This window comes from Mauremys mutica, chromosome 6, assembly GCF_020497125.1.
Source record: "Mauremys mutica isolate MM-2020 ecotype Southern chromosome 6, ASM2049712v1, whole genome shotgun sequence".
In the NCBI taxonomy this organism is placed as follows: domain Eukaryota; kingdom Metazoa; phylum Chordata; order Testudines; family Geoemydidae; genus Mauremys; species Mauremys mutica.
The window spans coordinates 64,663,261-64,681,331 of NC_059077.1; the positions used below are offsets into that span (position 1 = coordinate 64,663,261).

General features: G+C 40.7%; 1 protein-coding gene across 3 annotated transcripts in view; it reads right to left on the minus strand.

Moving 5' to 3' along the window:
• Positions 1-18,071, minus strand: part of FBXL17 (F-box and leucine rich repeat protein 17) — a 468,601-nt gene that overhangs the window by 112,449 nt on the left and 338,081 nt on the right. The window contains exon 8 of one of the 3 annotated variants that reach the window (XM_045021621.1): positions 6,532-6,619. The exons of the other annotated variants lie outside the window; for them this stretch is intronic. Within the exon in view, the coding sequence (XP_044877556.1) occupies positions 6,573-6,619 (47 nt within the window). The 3' untranslated portion in view covers positions 6,532-6,572. Of the gene's footprint in view, positions 1-6,531; positions 6,620-18,071 lie in introns of those variants that run through there. 3 annotated transcript variants of the gene reach the window in all.

The window sequence follows — 18,071 nt, forward strand, 5'->3', positions numbered from 1 at the left end:
AAAAGTGTCCTTCCTTAAAGCTGCTGTTTTGATTTTTCCGCAGTAATTAGTGCTAATTGTAAACTCATGCCTGACCTGATATAAACAGAGTGTTTTTCTGCATTTGACACAGTGACCTTAAATCAGTGTTCTCTTTTGTCTACATTGTTTTTGCTTATTATAGGCCTAACTACTTTACTCATTATTAGAAGCACAATATGCTGGAACATACTAAAGTTAGACTAAACACATTATATGAGTTTAAGAGCTTGTGTGGCTCTTTTTACCCAGGTTTCTTAAACTTTGTTTCCACAGAAGAAGAGAAGGGAATTTAATTTAAGCAACACATTGTAGGGCTCCCTCCCCAGAACAAGAATAGACTAATTTGGCCTCAGGCCAATGCTTTTCCTACATTTACAGAGTCTCCCCAGAGGATGTACTGATTTAACACATCCCATCTGCTTTGGCTACACTTCCTTTCAGCTAGCACTTCCTACTTTTGAAAATGCACTAGCTGGGTTGTATCACCTCTGTCTTTATCAGAGAAAAGGTTGTGACTGCCTTCTCTCTGCCACAACGTCCCCAACAGTGGACTTTCCTTGTCCATAGCTTACACTAGCAAAAGAAGTCCCAACACAGGGTTGGAACTAGCCCAAACAATATAATCAGCTGCAGTAAAGTCTACTGCAAAGAATATGTGCCATAGGAGAATTATTTGAAATATTTTTTTAAATGCTCAATTAAAAAGCGTACATTCTGCATATGGGATGTTTTGAATAACATGGACTAAATCATATATATTATATATATATATATACACACGCACACACACATACATATATATACACATACATACATCTATCTATATATATATGAAACAATATCGTTCTCTTAAATAATGCCTATTAAGAGACCATAGCTCTTAACAGAATAAGTTTTGTTCTCAAAGCTACTTTTTTCCCCTACATATTTCACTATATGCCCTCAAATTTCTCTTCATTTGAGAAATATTATTGGTTCTACAGGTTAAATATAAGGAGCCCCTCACACTGGTAGAATCCTTCAAAACAGAAGAAACTTCTGAAGTGCAACCACTATAAAAGAGTATCTTGTGAAATCAGCTATATCATATGTGTACAGAAGTTAAGACACACACAGTGCACCAGGATCTCTGAAAGGAAGATCAGGCTCAAATATATAGTTTTGATGTTCTTGCCCTGAAACTCACCTACTTCTCCTTTGTCTCACATCTTCATCTTAGATATCAGTTGTAGGAGACACACGAGCTTATACAAGTCACTTATTACCACAGTGAGTGGCAAAACTTAGAACAGAATTTGTAGGAGACATTTATTTATAACTCACATTAAAAACAAATTGTTTGTTGACTCCAACATCATAATCATCAGCTACATATTTTTCTTCCAGTTCTTCTACATTTTACTAAAGGTGTTTGGCCTGACATTGTTAATGGCTCTGAGAAAGCTTTTATCTCCTTGTGGTTATCCATTTTGATATTCCAATGAGACTATCCAAGTTATTTGTTCTTTGGATCCAGGTGCTAACTCTGCTGCAACAATAAATAGCAGAGTTGAAGAGCCTCGATGTCGCATTGCAGCTTTTCACTTTGATTTCAGGTTGCATCACACCATCTCAGCCTTGCATCACTGGAGCATAATTAGATGTGGATGCATGTCAAAGTGGGCCACGTAACTTCAATATAGTTCCCAGTGAATAATCTCAGTACAGAAAACAAAAGCTACTACAGTACACTGATGCTGGTTAGAGCAAGACAGTTCTCTCTCAAATGAAATGGCAATTTAAAATCTGCCAAAACATTATGATGTCTGTCAGTTTCTATGAAAATCTCTATGCTAGCTCAGAAACATTTTCTCAGAAACAAGCACTGTACCAGCCACTCAATGGTTGGCTAAACAGTACACTTGTAAGGAGATACAGTCTTTTGCTATTGAGATTACTCACAACAAAGACAGACACATTTAGGGCCTAATGCTGCAGCTTCTGACGTCAATGGGAGTTCTGCCATTGCCTTCATGGAAAATAGAGAAGGCTAATAAAATGTAATTTTACTTTCAGTCAGTCTTAATTATACAATAATAGAATGACTCATTTAAATGTCCAATTTATAACATTTTAAGCATTTATAAACATAATTAAAACAGCTTTGAAATAATAATTAAATTTTAGGAGCATCTTTATAAGTAACATTTACCCTATGTGAACAGGAACTGGTCTTGGGAATAAACTCAAATGGCACTTTCTCTCTTAATTTTGAAGCCAAAAGTGCATCACCGCCAGTGACACTAATAAAACATATTTACAAAATTAAATGCTTTGGTAGAATAGTGAATTAGACTTTTCCCAGATTTAAGAGTAATGAGCGCCACCTCATTAGCAGTGTTTATTTTTCCATACCCTCCTATATTCAAAGCACACTGTTGTGTGAACACACAAGTTGAACGTTGAGATTAAGGTAGGGTCCTAGAATAGAAAGAATAAATGTGTGAAGAGAAGGAGAATGTTTTTTCTCCCACTGTATCACAGCTGTGGGAAATCAGCAGGTCCCTGGTCTAAACCCCCATACTGATCCATGATGGTTACCAACCATGGCATGTTGCTGATACATATCCACACTTGTTCTGACCTCCACTGATATCCCAAATTTTTGGCTTGGTTCCTACAGATGTTATAAAGTTCCCATATCACAACTACTCTTATATCAGGAAACACTGAACTCCCATCTTCCTAACTGTCTTTGAATAAATCAGATGTTAGTCCTCTTTTAAGGATTAACCAATCCAGTCAAAAAGGCTAGAAAGGCCAATCTTGCTATAAAACAACAACAAAGAGCCAGACAAAAGAAATCCTACCCAAGATAACCACCAATAATCTAATGCATTTTATTTTACTGTTAACAGAAAAGATATGCACATCTACTGATTTACCCTTATAAATTGTATGACTCCCCTGCCAATACAAAAAACTGTCTTTTACATATGTCCATGGTGGGTAATCCAGGTTCAATGTTGAAAATACATGAAATTAAACTAAATCCATACGTTGGTATCTCACCCTAGACACTCCACCAGAATCCAACGCATAAAAAAGTGGAGAACAAGAAACCTAATCTCAGGTCTCTGATACCCTATAAAGTTGCAGGCAGCTTCATGGGAACTAATAAGGCATCAGAGAAATGTTGGACACTCAGTGGGTTCCCTAGGGAAAAGTCATTCACCAAAAGGCCAGTGGGGGTCCAGCAAAAGGTGCACGAAGACGTGGTCTCCATTGTGTTAACTCAGGCAGGAGGCATCTCAGCCAATGGGCCAATTTTGTCAAAGAACAGACATGACTGTATCAATCTAAAGAAGCAATAGAATCAACATTGTGAAAAGATCAGGGGCTGTGGAGCCATACAGTATACTGCATGCCTCCACCAGTCGGATCCACCTCTTCCCTTTTCAGGAAGCCCCCATCCAAGAAGACAAGGAGGAGAAGCGGAAGAGGGAAAAGGTCACCACCTTCCACATAACACTCCAAAGTGAAGATGGGATATTGATGCCAGGGCTAAAGGGGTGAAAGGCTCTGTGCGGGCTTCCTGAATGAGCCATAGGGGAATGGAGCAAATGAAGAAGGGAGAGAGGGGGGCGCTCTGCCGGTCGCCGCGAGGGCGGCAGGCAGGTTGCCTTCGGCAGCATGCCTACGGAGGGTCCGCTGGTCCCGCGGCTTCGAAATCTAGTGTGGGAAGACAGAACTGTAGGGAGTTTACATTTATTGTCATTATCATAAATGTGTCTGTTCATATACAAAAAATGTAAATTAATCCTTTAAGTTTGGACTTCCAAATCTACAGAAATAAGATTGGTCGTTTTTCTAAAAGGTATGCTCTAGTATAGAGGTTCTCAAACTATGGGGCAGGCCTCCAACCTCCCTCAATAAATAACACAGCGTTAAAATATACAATGAGAACAGAGTAAGAGAAAAACTAAAAGATGCAAGTAAGAGTAAATATAGATTTTTTGCAGATGAAATTTCAAAATAGATATACATTTGAGAGGCAGAGAGCTATAAAAAGCTATTCCATGCTGTAGGAGCTGCAGAGGGTTTGCCCACTAGTAGCATCCAGACAGTGTGTGTAGGAAGAAACAGAAAAAGTGTCAGTCAGGCACTATGTGGAAGGAGCAGAAGGGTGGAAGGCTAGAGTAAGTCCCAAAGGCGTCAATTTTGTTCCCTTCATTTAAAAAAAGAGAACATTTTAAAGCATTCATTTTAAGGAGGTCAATTATCTACATTTAAACAATTCTCTAGGAGCCCATCTGTTTTTACTTACTATTTTTTATGGTATAGGGAAAAAAATGGACAGCAATAGCCTATGTCAAAGATGTGAAATTGCTTAAGTTAAGCAAGAGAAGAAGAATTCAGAATTCATCAGGCTCAAATAACTAAAGACAGGGTTATAGCAAGATGAATGTCCCACAAAAGAAAAGATAGTCTGGGTTAGACTATATAAGAGAGAGTAGAGAATAAGTGGTGTACAATTATAGTTTTTATAGTGTGCTTAAAAATACATTAACACTTTCCCACAAAAAACGGGTGGGAAAATGAAAAACATGCCAATTTACTGATTAGGTCTAAAAGCTTCAGCTTGTTTCCCCTTTTCCATTTTATTTCACAGTCATGCCTCTACAGCACTACTGTTTGTTAAACCAGCCATGGTAATGATTAGAGCTGGTTGAAAAAATTTTAACAAAACATTTTTTTTGTCAGAATTAGACAATTCATCAACATTCTGTGACCCTCCTGACGCCAAATGGATGGGTGCACAAGAGTTACAGGGATCCCCTGGGTCTGGAATTTACATCCTAGTTCACCAAAGAGTATCGTGTAAGGTTTCTACTGAAAACATGTGTCACACTGCTTAACATAATCTTTGTGAAATGTACATACATATAATATGTAAGGAGATAGGTGTGTATATCTATCTATATCTATATCTATATATATTGGAAATTATGTTCTCAGAGCCTTGTAGTAAAAGGCAGGTTACCCAGAGCATGCATTTGACAGGTTCCACTAGACAGAAGGTAGGAGACATTTATCTCCCTGGTTGACCATTGGGATTCTGGGTCTATGAAAGTCTATTTGCATACTGATTCAAATGCTAATGCAGAGAATCCAGGGACTTCAGGAGAAGACATTTACAGAAAGAGATGAACAGTACTTGAGGGTGAGGGGCGCCTGTTTACAGGTGAAGAACAAAGGACTGGTCTAATATATCTAAAGGTGCAGAGAGATGTCCTGGCAACCTTCATCTGAGGAGCTAACGTGCCAGCAGGCTTGGTCTTATGAAAGGAGCATCTCAGCCTTCATGGTTAAAAAATGTTGTGAGAAGGACTTTGGAGGTACGCAGTACCTTATTAGACAAGAGGACATCTTGTTAGTTAAATTTAAGCTCTAGAACACATTTTATTTTATATGTAACTGTTTGTTTCCACTATTTCTGTTTGCCACCATTTGAATCTCTGTTAAATAAATTTATGCTTGCTTTCTCTATAAACACATCTAAGTGGTGTGTGTGTAAAGCAGAGCTGTGGTCTAAAGTGTAACTATTTAGCTGTGGTGTACTGCTCCTTTGGGAACAGTGGGCCTGGTAATTGTGCAAGTATCCAGTGGAGTAGGGGCTGGATGCTGCAAGGGGATGCTTGGAGGGTTGGGGGTTGGAATGTGCCTATTGCTAACCTGTAGCAGGGACAGCAAAGTCCATGAGGGCTGAGGGGGTAGTGCTTGTGCTGCATGTGGCAGGAGGTGTCAGGGAGCTGACCCCCCCCTGCAGGCACAGACTAGGTTTTCTCATGCTAGGAACAGGTGATAGTGAGGTTCTCATAAACCTGGGTACTGCTAGGGAGCGTCATACTGTGTTGATTTTGAAATACTGATGGAAACCAGGCAGGTGTTGGAGGGAAACCTGTGTGGTTTCCTGACTACTTGCGTTCCTGCCTCCTTGGCAGTCTGCTTAGGGGGCTTCTGTGGAGTCAGAGCTTTAAGGGTCCCCTGCTCCTTGGCAGCCCAGGCTCCTGACCCATTGGCAGCCAGGGATGGCCAGTGCTCATTTAATGAGCAGCTGTTCAATATTTCATTTTATCCTTATTTTCCAACATGTGACCCCAAGCCTTATTTACTGCACACTGCTAGGAAGATAATGTCCACATGGGCTTTTCAGTGGTGCTCTTTGCTATAGGATCGGAGCACTTCACAAACATTAATGAATTTATCTTCACAAATAGACCAACACTTCTGCAAATCAGATCCCAGACTCTCAAACTGGAAACCCAGAAAATGAGGAACACACATATAATGACCCCCCGTGAAAAGTTTGGTTTAAGTCACTTGTTTAGAAGCAGACAGGAACTCTGAGGTAATGCCAGGGATTGAATCCAGTTCTCCAGGGCAGCATTCCAGTATCATGGGACCTTCTGTTCTCTTCTTGCAATTCTCTACCTCATTCATTGCACACCTTCCAACTTCTGCAACAAATGAGATATGGGTCCTACAGCCTCCTTTCTATCTATACAGATTCATCCCCAGAGCAAATCTATCCTGTGCAATGAATGAGGCAGCGGTCCTGTAAAAAAATATGTAATTAAAGAGTGTATCAATGCATACCCACAAGGGGGTCAACTTACAGCACAAGCTTAATCCTGGCATTTCCAAACGTTTGGATGCTTGACTTTGTACCTTAAAAATGTTCTTTTAACATACAATATTATACACACAAAAATCGGTTATTAAAGAAAAAATTGAAAAAACCAAATTCCTTCATGTGACACACTGACTCCCATATGGTTCATCAGTAGAGTTGGATCTAGTGAAAAAGGGAACCTGGCAATGCTAAATGGCACCCGAACCAAATGTCTGGTTACCACAAGGCTAGGGGAGGCACCAGGTCATTTGGGGAGAGGGATAGCTCAGTGGTTTGAGCATTGGCCTACTAAACCCAAGATTGTGAGTTTAATCCTTGAGGGGGCCATTTAGGGAACCTGGGGCAAAAATCTGTCTGGAGATTGGTCCTGCTTTGAGCAGGGGGTTGGGCTAAATGACCTCCTGAGGTCCCTTCCAATCTTGATATTCTATTCTATGAAATGTGTGTCAAACACAAAATTAGGGACACACCAAAATAATGAAGTATGAAATAACATGGATTTAATTTACATAATAATAAAGATGGTTCAGTATTTCTGATGTTAAAAATTCAGAGTAAAGAAAGTGGTCTAACAGCAGGTCTGTGTTAGTTCTAAGATGAGTGGTGTTTCTTATAAACAGAGAGAGAACAGAAATATGTTGTAGTTTGATACTTGTTCCAGTTCCTGTAACTCCAAGCATTACTTGAATACAAAGGGAGGAAAAAATGTGGGATCACAGGTGTGTCAGTTTTAAGTGGTGCTTATGGCATATAATGTACATATGCTCTCATTTAAAAATCAAAATATGAATTTGTTTTGTTGCTTTGTTTGCAGAAGAGCACAGTTAAAGACTGTAGAATCTGGTAACAGCAATACACTCTGTAGCATTCAGTATACACTCAAAAGATGCTAAAGCAAGTTGTCAAGGAAATGGTACCAGTTAAATAGCAAGCTTGTCCTTCAGGTTCTGTAGATGGATGTTTCATTTTAAAAGACTGAAGCCCTTGGTTCAATGCATACTTAAAAGACAACAAAAACATGGCAATGAACTTTAACTTGTTGTGAAAAAAATTTAATATGTAAATACAGAAATTCACTCCATCAAGAGTCTGAAAAAAATTGGTTGCATGTTGAATGTACTGTCACTATTAAATAATGCTTCTGAAATTACTAGGTTTCACCCTCTCAGTTTATTGAAAATTTCTATTTAATTGATGGGAGTCACGGATAACATTTCTGTAAGCCATTCTTAATTAGCGTATGTACCGATTATAATGTCATGTTCAGAAATAGAGCTCAGTCTGTCTTCCTGTCATATTTAATAGATTTCCAATAAACAGTTTAAAAGCACTCCTTGTAAGAGATGAATTATACTGATGCTCTGTCATGCCTTCATGGTTAAGGGTCTGTCAGTATGTCCATTATAAACTCTTTTCACTGCCTATCTAAATCAGGTATAAACATTTCAGAGTTCAATTTATGAGTGTTAGTTTTTAGACTGTAAGCACTTTGGGGCAGGGATGTGCTTTCCTCTGTGTGTATGCACCTCACACAATGTTGGCACTAGCAGAAGGTAGTAGTAAATAATATGTGGAGGGTTAAATTTAAAAAAAAAACCTCTAAGCAGTCTTCACCTAATCCTTGGCACTATCAAGTAGCCTAAACATCAAGTAGGCTTTGATACAGATTATGTGTTCTCAAGGAGCTGTTAATATCTATCATATTAGGGTCCTTCAGGTTCAGTGAATGTCTTGAGTAAGGAAATTAACACATGCAAACACAGGGCTGAATCCTATGAGGTGCTGAGTTCTTGCATCTACACCTGAACTCAATGGGAGTCAAGAGACGCCTTAGTGTTCTGATTAGTTAATAGAAGTTGCAGGAGCTCAGCTGCTGCTAAGCATTTTTCTGGTTTATACATTTTAGAAGATAGATGTTTCTTCTAAATTATGTTACGTATACAATAATTACAACCATATCTAAACATTGTAACTTTATTAAAGCCTGCAGAAACATACTGGTATTGATTAAGTGTTTGACTTAAGATTCAAAAGTAAGAAAATTCTTAACTGAAGCTTGCACATCATTCTGCTAGTATGGTAAGGCAGCACAATGGGTAGTGAATAAATTTAGACTCTTCAGAGTCAAATATACTCTCTATGTACGCTGAGATAACTTAAAGGTGTCCAGGCTGAAATGATACCATTAACAAACTTTTTTTCTGTGAGGTAAGAAACATAATACAAGATTCATATGCAATTTTAACTAGGGAGCATAAAGGGTTAGAAATAAAAGTCTTTCTTTGGAAGCATTAACTGCAGTCTGACTTTTGTTATGGAACAAATTAACATGGGGTGAACCATAGCCCACTATGTCATAATGCCAAAGATACAAACCAATTCCTTTTCATGGAGTTTTGCAAATGTCAAGTTCATTTTTAACCTCATGGACCACTACAACTGCTTTAAACCAAAAGTGACAAAATGGAAATGAGTAAAAAAATAAGTTTTTGCAACCCACTTTCTTTAACATTTGATAGTCCATGTGAAACAGGATTACTTTGTGACAGAACAAAGATCTTCATGAACCAAATTCATTGGAAAGAGATACCTCAGTCTGGTATACCTATTTCGGTTTTTAAAAGCATTATATGCACCTTTATAGCAACTTGTGTGTAAAGATGATTAGCCCTTATACTTCTGGTATCAGGTTGACATGGCATGTTGCCAAGTGCCTCAAGAGAAAGCTAAAAGCTCAGTACAAGTGGCACAGACGGTGTACTTATTCCAGGATTACCAAAGAGAATATTCTAATGTTTCTCTTGAAAGCTCTTCATACTTTGATGTATGTTAGAGACCATACTAGAAGCAAACTAGTTAGTAATGCAGAAAAGAGCACCACTGAGGGCTTGTCTTCAATGCATTCTTAGCCTGAGAATAACTCGAGTTTTACACCTAACCCAACTCCAGTCCACACACAAAGTCTCTAGCTCAAGTTAAGTTAAGCTGTACATTAGCTGGCCCATCAGGGAGGGTGGGTGGAAGCTGGAGTGTCGCTGATTCTGGAGGTCATAGTGCAATAGGGATACAGCAGCCTGCTGATATGTCTACACTTAAATCATTGCAATCGCACAGCTGCATCACCGTAGTGGTTCAGTGTAGACCAGTGGTTCTCAAAGCCAGTCCGCCGCTTGTTCAGGGAAAGCCCCTGGTGGGCCGGGCCAGTTTGTTTACCTGCCGCGTCCACAGGTTCAGCCGATCGCGGCTCCCACTGGCCGAGATTCGCCACTCCAGGGCAATGGGGGCTACAGGAAGTGGTGTGGGCTGAGGGATGTGCTGGCCACCCTTCCCACAGCCCCCATTGGCCTGGAGCGGCAAACCCTGTCAGGGCTGGAGCGGGTAATCACCCCGCTACAGAGTGCAACTGAAACTGTTACACAGTGAGACTTATACTGGGAGCTCCACTCTAATGTAATTCAGCAATAGAACAAGTATGGAAGCAAATAGCAAAGGCAAGGAAATGAAGATCAACAACTCCTCGAGACCCCCCCTTCTCCTTGACCAGATCTGTTCTTTCCTTTCCCGCAAGATGGCTGAGGCAATCCTGCTCTGCTGCCCGTTCTCACAGCTGACCCCAGCCTCCTCCCATAACCAGGGTCCAGCAATTCACTCCACACACCTTCCTCTCCAGGGAGGTGCCGAAGCTCCAGTGGACATCTCTATAAGCAAGAGAGGGTGCTGAGCAGAATTCCAGCTCATCTACTGTGACTAGGGAAATCGTGCTACAAAAGGAGCACTAGGAGTAGAGATAAGATACCTGCCTTCAGGGGATTACTAGCAAACCAGCTGGGGGTAGCAATGTTGAGAAAGCCACTGTAGGCATGAGAGGCTGACTGGATGGAGGAGAGTGCTACAGCTTTGATGAGACACTGCTGAGAAGTGAAGCAGAGAAGAGAATTGCTAAATTGAAGATGCCAGAGGGAAAACTTTAGACACTTTTCAGTCTCCCTTGAGTGCACCCTCAGGTGACAGACCTGGTCTCCAGGTGCACTCACTCTGGGCACAACCAAGCAGTTCTTCCATTCTTGGACTGGATCTGTGGGCTGCAACTTTGTTAACTTGAAAGGACCATCTGGATTTGACACCTGTAAGTCTTTTCACTCTGGGAGCCTATGACAGCAACTAATTACAGTGATTCAAAAACAGCTTTGTCAAAGCAAAGGGTTATTTATTGCTTCATCCAAAGGTACAGAACACACAGAGCAAAAGGTTAAAACCAAAAAAGGCCTATATGTGTGGTCTTAGCTACACTTTAATATCTCCTTGACAGCTTCTGAAAGTTCCTCTCAGCCCAGTTTCCCCCATCTCTGGATTAGGCAAAGCAGACTCTTTTATGGCACTTCTGTGTCTCTGGCATGATCTGCATTTAAAACTCAGGTATGGCGTTTAAGGGTGTGAAAACGCAACACACTGGAGTTCTGTATTTAAGCCAATCTAATCCTCAGTTTAGACAGAGCTAGGTCAATGGAAGAATGCTAGCTACCGTCGCTCTGGGAGGTAGAGTTCCTACAGCGATGGAAAACCCCTTTCCCTTTCTGTAGTTCTACACTATGGGGTTACACTAGCTGTGGTGCTGTAGCTATGCCACTGTAGTACCAGTAGTGTATACATGGCCTCAGTGTCAATCCCACTGACAATCCACTCACCCCTCCCCCTGCTTTCTACAAGTTGAATCCTTTAACTAGCCAATGTCTTTTGTCTCTCCCTCCTCTCAGCTTTTGCAAAACAACTGTGTTCTTTTGTTGGCACCAGGCAGGTAGCTTATTTACAGCTAATATCCTGGCTATTGTTTGAATGTCTGCTTGGATGCTCCTTATCTAGATCACTCTTTTGCCTTTCCTGTTTGGTTACCTGTTGATCTCACCCTGTAGCAAGTAGTCCATCATAAACAAACACGCAAAGGTACACATAGTACACCACTACCTCGATATAACGCCACCTGATATAACACGAATTTGGATATAATGTGGTAAAGCAGTGCTCCGGGGGGGGTGGGTGCACACTCCAGTGGATCAAAGCAAGTTTAATATAATATGGTTTCACCTATAACGCGGTAAGATTTTTTGGCTCCCAAGAACAGTGTTATATTGAGGTAGAGGTGTATTCATAAGAAATGTGACAGCTATTTCTAAGTTCATCGTGGGAGAAAGAAAATTGCTGAGTTGGGGCCAAGTGAACAGTGACTGAGTGTGGTATACAGCCTAAATAGGTTAGTTGGGGTGTGTGTGACAAAGTCAGGAACTGAGTAGTAAGTGATCAGTGGGATGGGACGGTTGGCTAGTTCTGAGATAAATAAGTTTGGAATGTATGTGTATGCAATATGGTGTGAACTGCTGTGAACTATCAGTCTGAAAAGAAAAGTGTGTGCAGAGGTGTATGTTAACGAGAGAGACTATGTTCATCTGAGGTGGTGTACATGGGAAAGATATCCAAGGGTGAGAACTTGCAGGTATGTTTGAGCATTAGAGAAAAGTAGCCCTGGTGTGTACCTATACGTGCTGAGAGTGATTGTATTAGGGGTGCCTTGTGCAAATTTGTTATTATTTCCATTTATTTTATAGACTTTTCTATGACACTCATCACTGTAATACAGCCTTCCAAAAAACCATACCAGCCTTTGCAAAAATCTACTAACCCATCCTTAAAATAAACATATTATAGAATGTATTTGATACAGTTTATATGGAAAGATATATAGCACTCATTGAAATAAAGCCATTCCTTACTCTAAATGAATCTACTGAATCAATTACCATACACTGTTTGTTGACAACATTAATTGAAACAAATATCATGAAGCAGACTTGATATGTCAGCTATTGAACCAGATACATCAACTTCTAGCACAGACACTTATGTTTTGAACCTGATTCACCAACCTTCTTAACTTTCTAGGCAACTAAGAGGAAGATATTGTTAGAAAACATTGATGTGAACAATGACTCTAGAAGATGAGCCATGTTCTTATGTCTTCTGACCTACTGTGGGAAGTAAGCACTCTCAGTAACAGCTTTGTGCTTGGTTTTCCTTTTCAAAACAAAAAGCATAAAGCCCCAGGCAAAGTAGAAAAAAGCACTGCAACCAACACTGAAGGTACACCTACACAGAACCGCCCCCACAGGACCAAGGCTCAGAGTCCTGGTCAACTCATGGGGCTTGCACTGCGGTGCTAAAAACTGCAGTGCAGACATTTGGGCTCAGGCTGGAGCATGGGCTCTGAAATCCTCCTCCCTTACTGGGTTTCAGAGTTTGGGCTCCAGCTCAAACTCACGCTGCTATTATTAGCCCTGCAGCACAAGCCTGAGTCAGTTGACCCGGGCTTTGAGACTCGCTGCCGCAGGTCTTTTTTTTGCTGGGTACACATAACCAAGAGACCTTGATAAAGCAACTGGAGCCTAAAATATAAGTGATTCAGATACATTCATTACCTTGCCTAGAAGCAAACATGGAAACTAGCAAAATAAAGAGTGTGACTTGTGATCAGTAAGATCAGGGCCGGCTCTACCTTTTTTGCTGCCCCAAGCAGCGAAGCAAAGGAATTTGGCCGCCCCAAGCACAGTGGCATGCCGCGGGGGGGCGCTGCCAGTCGCGCGGCTCCGGGGGACCTCTTACAGACGTGCCTGCGGAGGGTGCGCTGGTCCTGCAGCTCCGGTGGAGCATGCCTGCGGGAGGTCCACCTGAGCCGCGGGACCAGCGGACCCTCTGCAGTCATGCCTGCGGGAGGTCCGCCGGAGCCGCGGGACCAGCGGACCCTCCGCAGTCATGCCTGCGGGAGGTCCGCTGGTCCCGCGGCTCCGGTGGACCTCCCGCAGGCATAACTGCGGAAGGTCCGCCGGAGCCACAATGCTGCCCCAAGCGCGCGCTTGGCGCGCTGGGGTCTGGAGCCAGCCCTGCGCAGTAGTGCTGCTGAAGAAGGAAAAATGAAAAAGTTGCCACCGAACTGCCACCGAATAAGAAGAAATGAAAAAGCTGCCACCAAAGAAGAAAAAATGAAGAAGCTGCCACCGAACTGCTGCTGAAGAAGAAGAAAAAGAAAAAGAAAAAGCTGCCGCTGAAGAAGGGGGGGGAAAAAAAAAGTCAGAATGCCGCCCCAAGAACGGACGGAGTGCCGCCCCTTCAGATTTGCCACCCCAGGCACCTGCTTCCTTAGCTGGTGCCTAGAGGTGGCCCTGAGTAAGATTCATGTCTCTATTCCAATAGTCACATACAGGCTTTACTGGCTTTGGCCCTGACTTAGGTAAGCACTTCAACATGTGTTTAAACCCATTCCTATTCAATGCTGCATTTAAGTATTTTCCTGAACCGGTATGCTTCCCTGTACTGGGCCATACTGAACACGAGTAGGAATGTTGACGTTGGCTGGTGAGTCTATTTTATGAGCTTTTATTAAATGCATTTTTTAAAAACATGAATGTTAAAAAGCATAAAAATAGCATGCTCTCTTCAGTAATAGAGGAACTGACCTTAGTACAGATCATTTATTCATAAGAAATATATTTTTCACAAAACTAGAAATGTATCTTCTCTCTTGTTAGTGAAACAAGCTTTTTTTATTTGTTAAATACACTTGGGTTTTATTTGTTTTTGTTATTTTTTTGTATTTGTTACCATAATCCAGTAATGTTGAAGCATCAGTTGACGATATCTTTGCAAACTGTTCTGTTTTTAAATGTAACTCATTGTCGGGATTTCAGACCACTTAATTTGATATCTATCGCATTTTTCAAGTTAATACCTCTGTATCCCATTGAGACCCTAACTTGTCCCAGATATTACAGTGATGAATTCCTGGCATTACTAAGCGGTGACTTCACATTTCCACTCAAACAATATTTTATAGGGGAGGGCTTGTCTTAATAATCTTCTACTGGATAAAGTTTACATTCTTGCAATATTCCCCATGAGGAATTAAAAAAAAAAAACTTGCGAGAAATCTTTTTAGCTATTTGTAATTAAAAGAGGGTAGAAGTATCATGGAGATTTTAAAACAGGTTTTGTGCTTAATACACTAATTATTTTCTTTAGTATTTTCTTTTTAAAAAAAATATACAGAACTAATAAGTAAAAAAGAATGGTAACTGGCATCCATAAATACAGCAGATAACATATAATATCAAAAATATTATAGGTATTATTACTCCAGATATACAACAGACTTTGTTAGTAAGGTCTAGGGTTAAATGGGACCTTAAGTCATGACCACGCATGAGGGTCAGTACAGAGCTGCACCAGCGTAGTGGGAGTTCCAATGCACAGTGTCCTCCAAAGATGCTGGAGGGTTGTGCAATTGTAAAAGAGTTCAGCATTCTCTCCCATGAACTACTGACTGCTGCAGAAGTGACTGGGACCATGACCCTGTCTTCTGCCATCTCCTTGGCATTGGCTACGAAAGAAATGGCAATGCTGAGTCTTTATGCCTGTCAGAGAAAAACATAGTTCTCACTCTCTGGTTGGGTGCAGAAAAGTCAGATACTTTATTCTCAAGCAATTGCATAGAGGGAGGGAGTGTGCTAGGACACAGGGTTTCCCCCTCCTAGGCAGGTCTCTCTATAGGTAAACAATTATAGCAAGCATTTAGTCTTCTTGTTACATACCATAATAAGCAACAGCTGCATTTTGTTTATATAGAAGTCATCTTGATATCTTATTTTTCTCATTTCTATTTAGACTACAGTCTACATTCCATATCTAACACAAGGTCACAACAACTTCTCACACAGTTCTTTCCCATTTGCCTCACACAATCCTCGCTTCTACAAATATCGCGTTATTAGGGTTACAGCTAGCCTGACTCTGGCTCACAGAAGTGACTGTCTGCATTGAAATCCCCTTCAAATCCCTGTCAGTTTTGCTCTACTTCCACATGCCCCAAGAGGGAATGAGGAGCTTCTAACCTCTATTTGTACACTATCTGGAGGCAGGCACAATCTGGGCCATTGGGTGTCTTAATTTTAAAGGATTAAGAAGAAGAGAAAGCAAGGATGAGAAATGAGGTAACAACTACTTGTTACATTGTGAAAGTCTGTCTTTTATGGTCCATGTAAATGAATCATAGGTAAATCTAACAAACAATATAATAATTACACACTGTATGAGACAGGGTAAAGCAGCACAAGGAGTTAAAGCACTGTTTAAAAAATGTCTTGTAACCTTTGAAGCCCAAACAGAGGATATTTTATAGTTAAGAAACAGAGGTGGAAATGTGGAGATATATATTTTATTTCTGATCTGTAGTGTCATCTTGGAAAAGACAGTTCTCTCTGTTCCTCATCTGAAAACTTCAGTGATTTATACTTCCCTACGTTACTGTCATGTTATAAACTTGTTAAGACAAGTTCATTAATGTTGGTAAAGAAGTTTGAGATCCTCCAATGGATGGTGCTATGCACATGGAAAGTACTAATACTATTGGCCTAGACATTTTCTTCTCTACAAGTTATATATGATAAACGTAATCCAAAAACTGGAACTTCAATTTCTTACTTCTTTCTTTTTGGGAGGATGGGTGGGAGGGAGTGGAGTGGAGTGGAAGAGTGGTGGCAGGGAATTCTGAAGTCAATCTCCCCAACTGAATAGCTTGTAGAGGAGAGGGATGGGATTTAAAAAATAAACTGGGAGGAGGGGAGAGAGGAAGAGCTTGCAATTCGAATTTTAAATATTATTCCCATTTTTCTACTCCTATCCAGTCATCCATTCTTCCTGCTTTTCTCCTTCTTCCCCCTGTTTTTAATGTTCCTCTTGCCTCCCCCAAGATATCCCCTCCCCTCTCTGATTGTGTGGTAGAAGCTCACTTCTTATGTAGGTGTGGTGTTCTCCTGCCTTTCCTACCTTTATTCCTTGCAAGTCCAAAGATTTCCTTCCACTACCAGAAAGGGAGAAGGGTAGAGGTGGTGGTAAAGTGAGCTGGGGCTAGCACCAACAAGGAAGGTAAATTTCAATCCCTTTTTCAACCACCATGCTGCTGATTGGCTAAAGAGAAGCCTAGTAACAGTAAAACGCTCTGCTCAGTACAGACAACCACCATTCAAACAGGGCAGGATTCTCATGTCAGGGGAGATTGGGGGCTTTAAAGTGAGGCTAAAGATCCAGCAAAACACAATTATTGGGGTTTTTCAGCTACTACCATCTAATGCTATTTTATCTTCCAAACACACAATCTACAAGTGTTGATTCCATTGCTAATTGTGTTAAAAGTTTGTCTCCCAAAAGTCCCAGAAAAGATGGGTTTTATACTCATCATTAATGCACAGCTTTGCGGGATATAACAGAGTCTCCTCTGTTCCCAGCACCATATAGAAGGGCTTAAGTGGAATCAGCTCCTGCTGTTTTGCCTGGGCTGTTGGGCTGACATATTGGTCTAGGGAAAACCTGTTTTTGTACAAAACACTAGGTTTCTTTTCTTGCCGTGAAAATTGTCTGTTCCATTTTATAGGGTGTTCTAAAAATTACCATGCTTGCTTTTTGATAAAGAGTTATTTTGCTGCCTGAGAGCTATTTGATAAGCTTTCTCCAAATAAATAGTCATCCATGATAGCCGAAATCAAAACTTCAGGGAGTCATTTTTAACAAAGCAAACAGGGTATTTCCCTTTGTTGCCCTCCAACAGACCTGTCAGCTGCACAGTTTGTGTCTGCCATTTATATCCACGTTTTCCAGTTTCTACTACAATGACGTTTTTCTTTCTTTGACTAATGCAAAAACCTTCTTACATTAGTTTGCACTGACTTCTGCATGGATCATGTAACCCACAACCATGTCCAGTCTTCCTTCTAAACAGATCAGTTTATCTAATTTGGAGTCTAAAGCAGAGATGTCTTGTGTGTATTGCCACTTATCCTGAGTATTTTCTTTCTAAGTGATTTCACAGAGATTTACCTGGGTCCAGAGGAGTGCAGAAAAAATGCCTCCCACATACCTCATCTCCCACTGAAGGCCTGAAGAATTGTTTGCTAGGCTCTTTTCAATATATATAGAGTTTCTCCTCTGGTTTTCCACATCTTCTCAAATCGAATAAATCTCTGTCCATGGATCTAGCTAGCAAGCAGCTTTCAGTTAATTACAGAGCAACAGATTAAATTGTGAACTTTCTTGATCACAGCACTTTTATTCCATTTATTTCCTTTTTCTTTTAATTTTTTACTCTTCATTTCCCCTTTAAAATGTCATATTAGTAATTGCATTTTCAAAAGAGCAATTACATTTAACTAATAATACAGAATTGCTCTAACATAAAGAATGGCCATATTGGATCAGACCAATGGTACATCTAGCCCAATATCCTGTCTTCCAGTAGTGGCCTGTGCCAGATGCCTCAGAGGGAACAAGAACAAGGTAG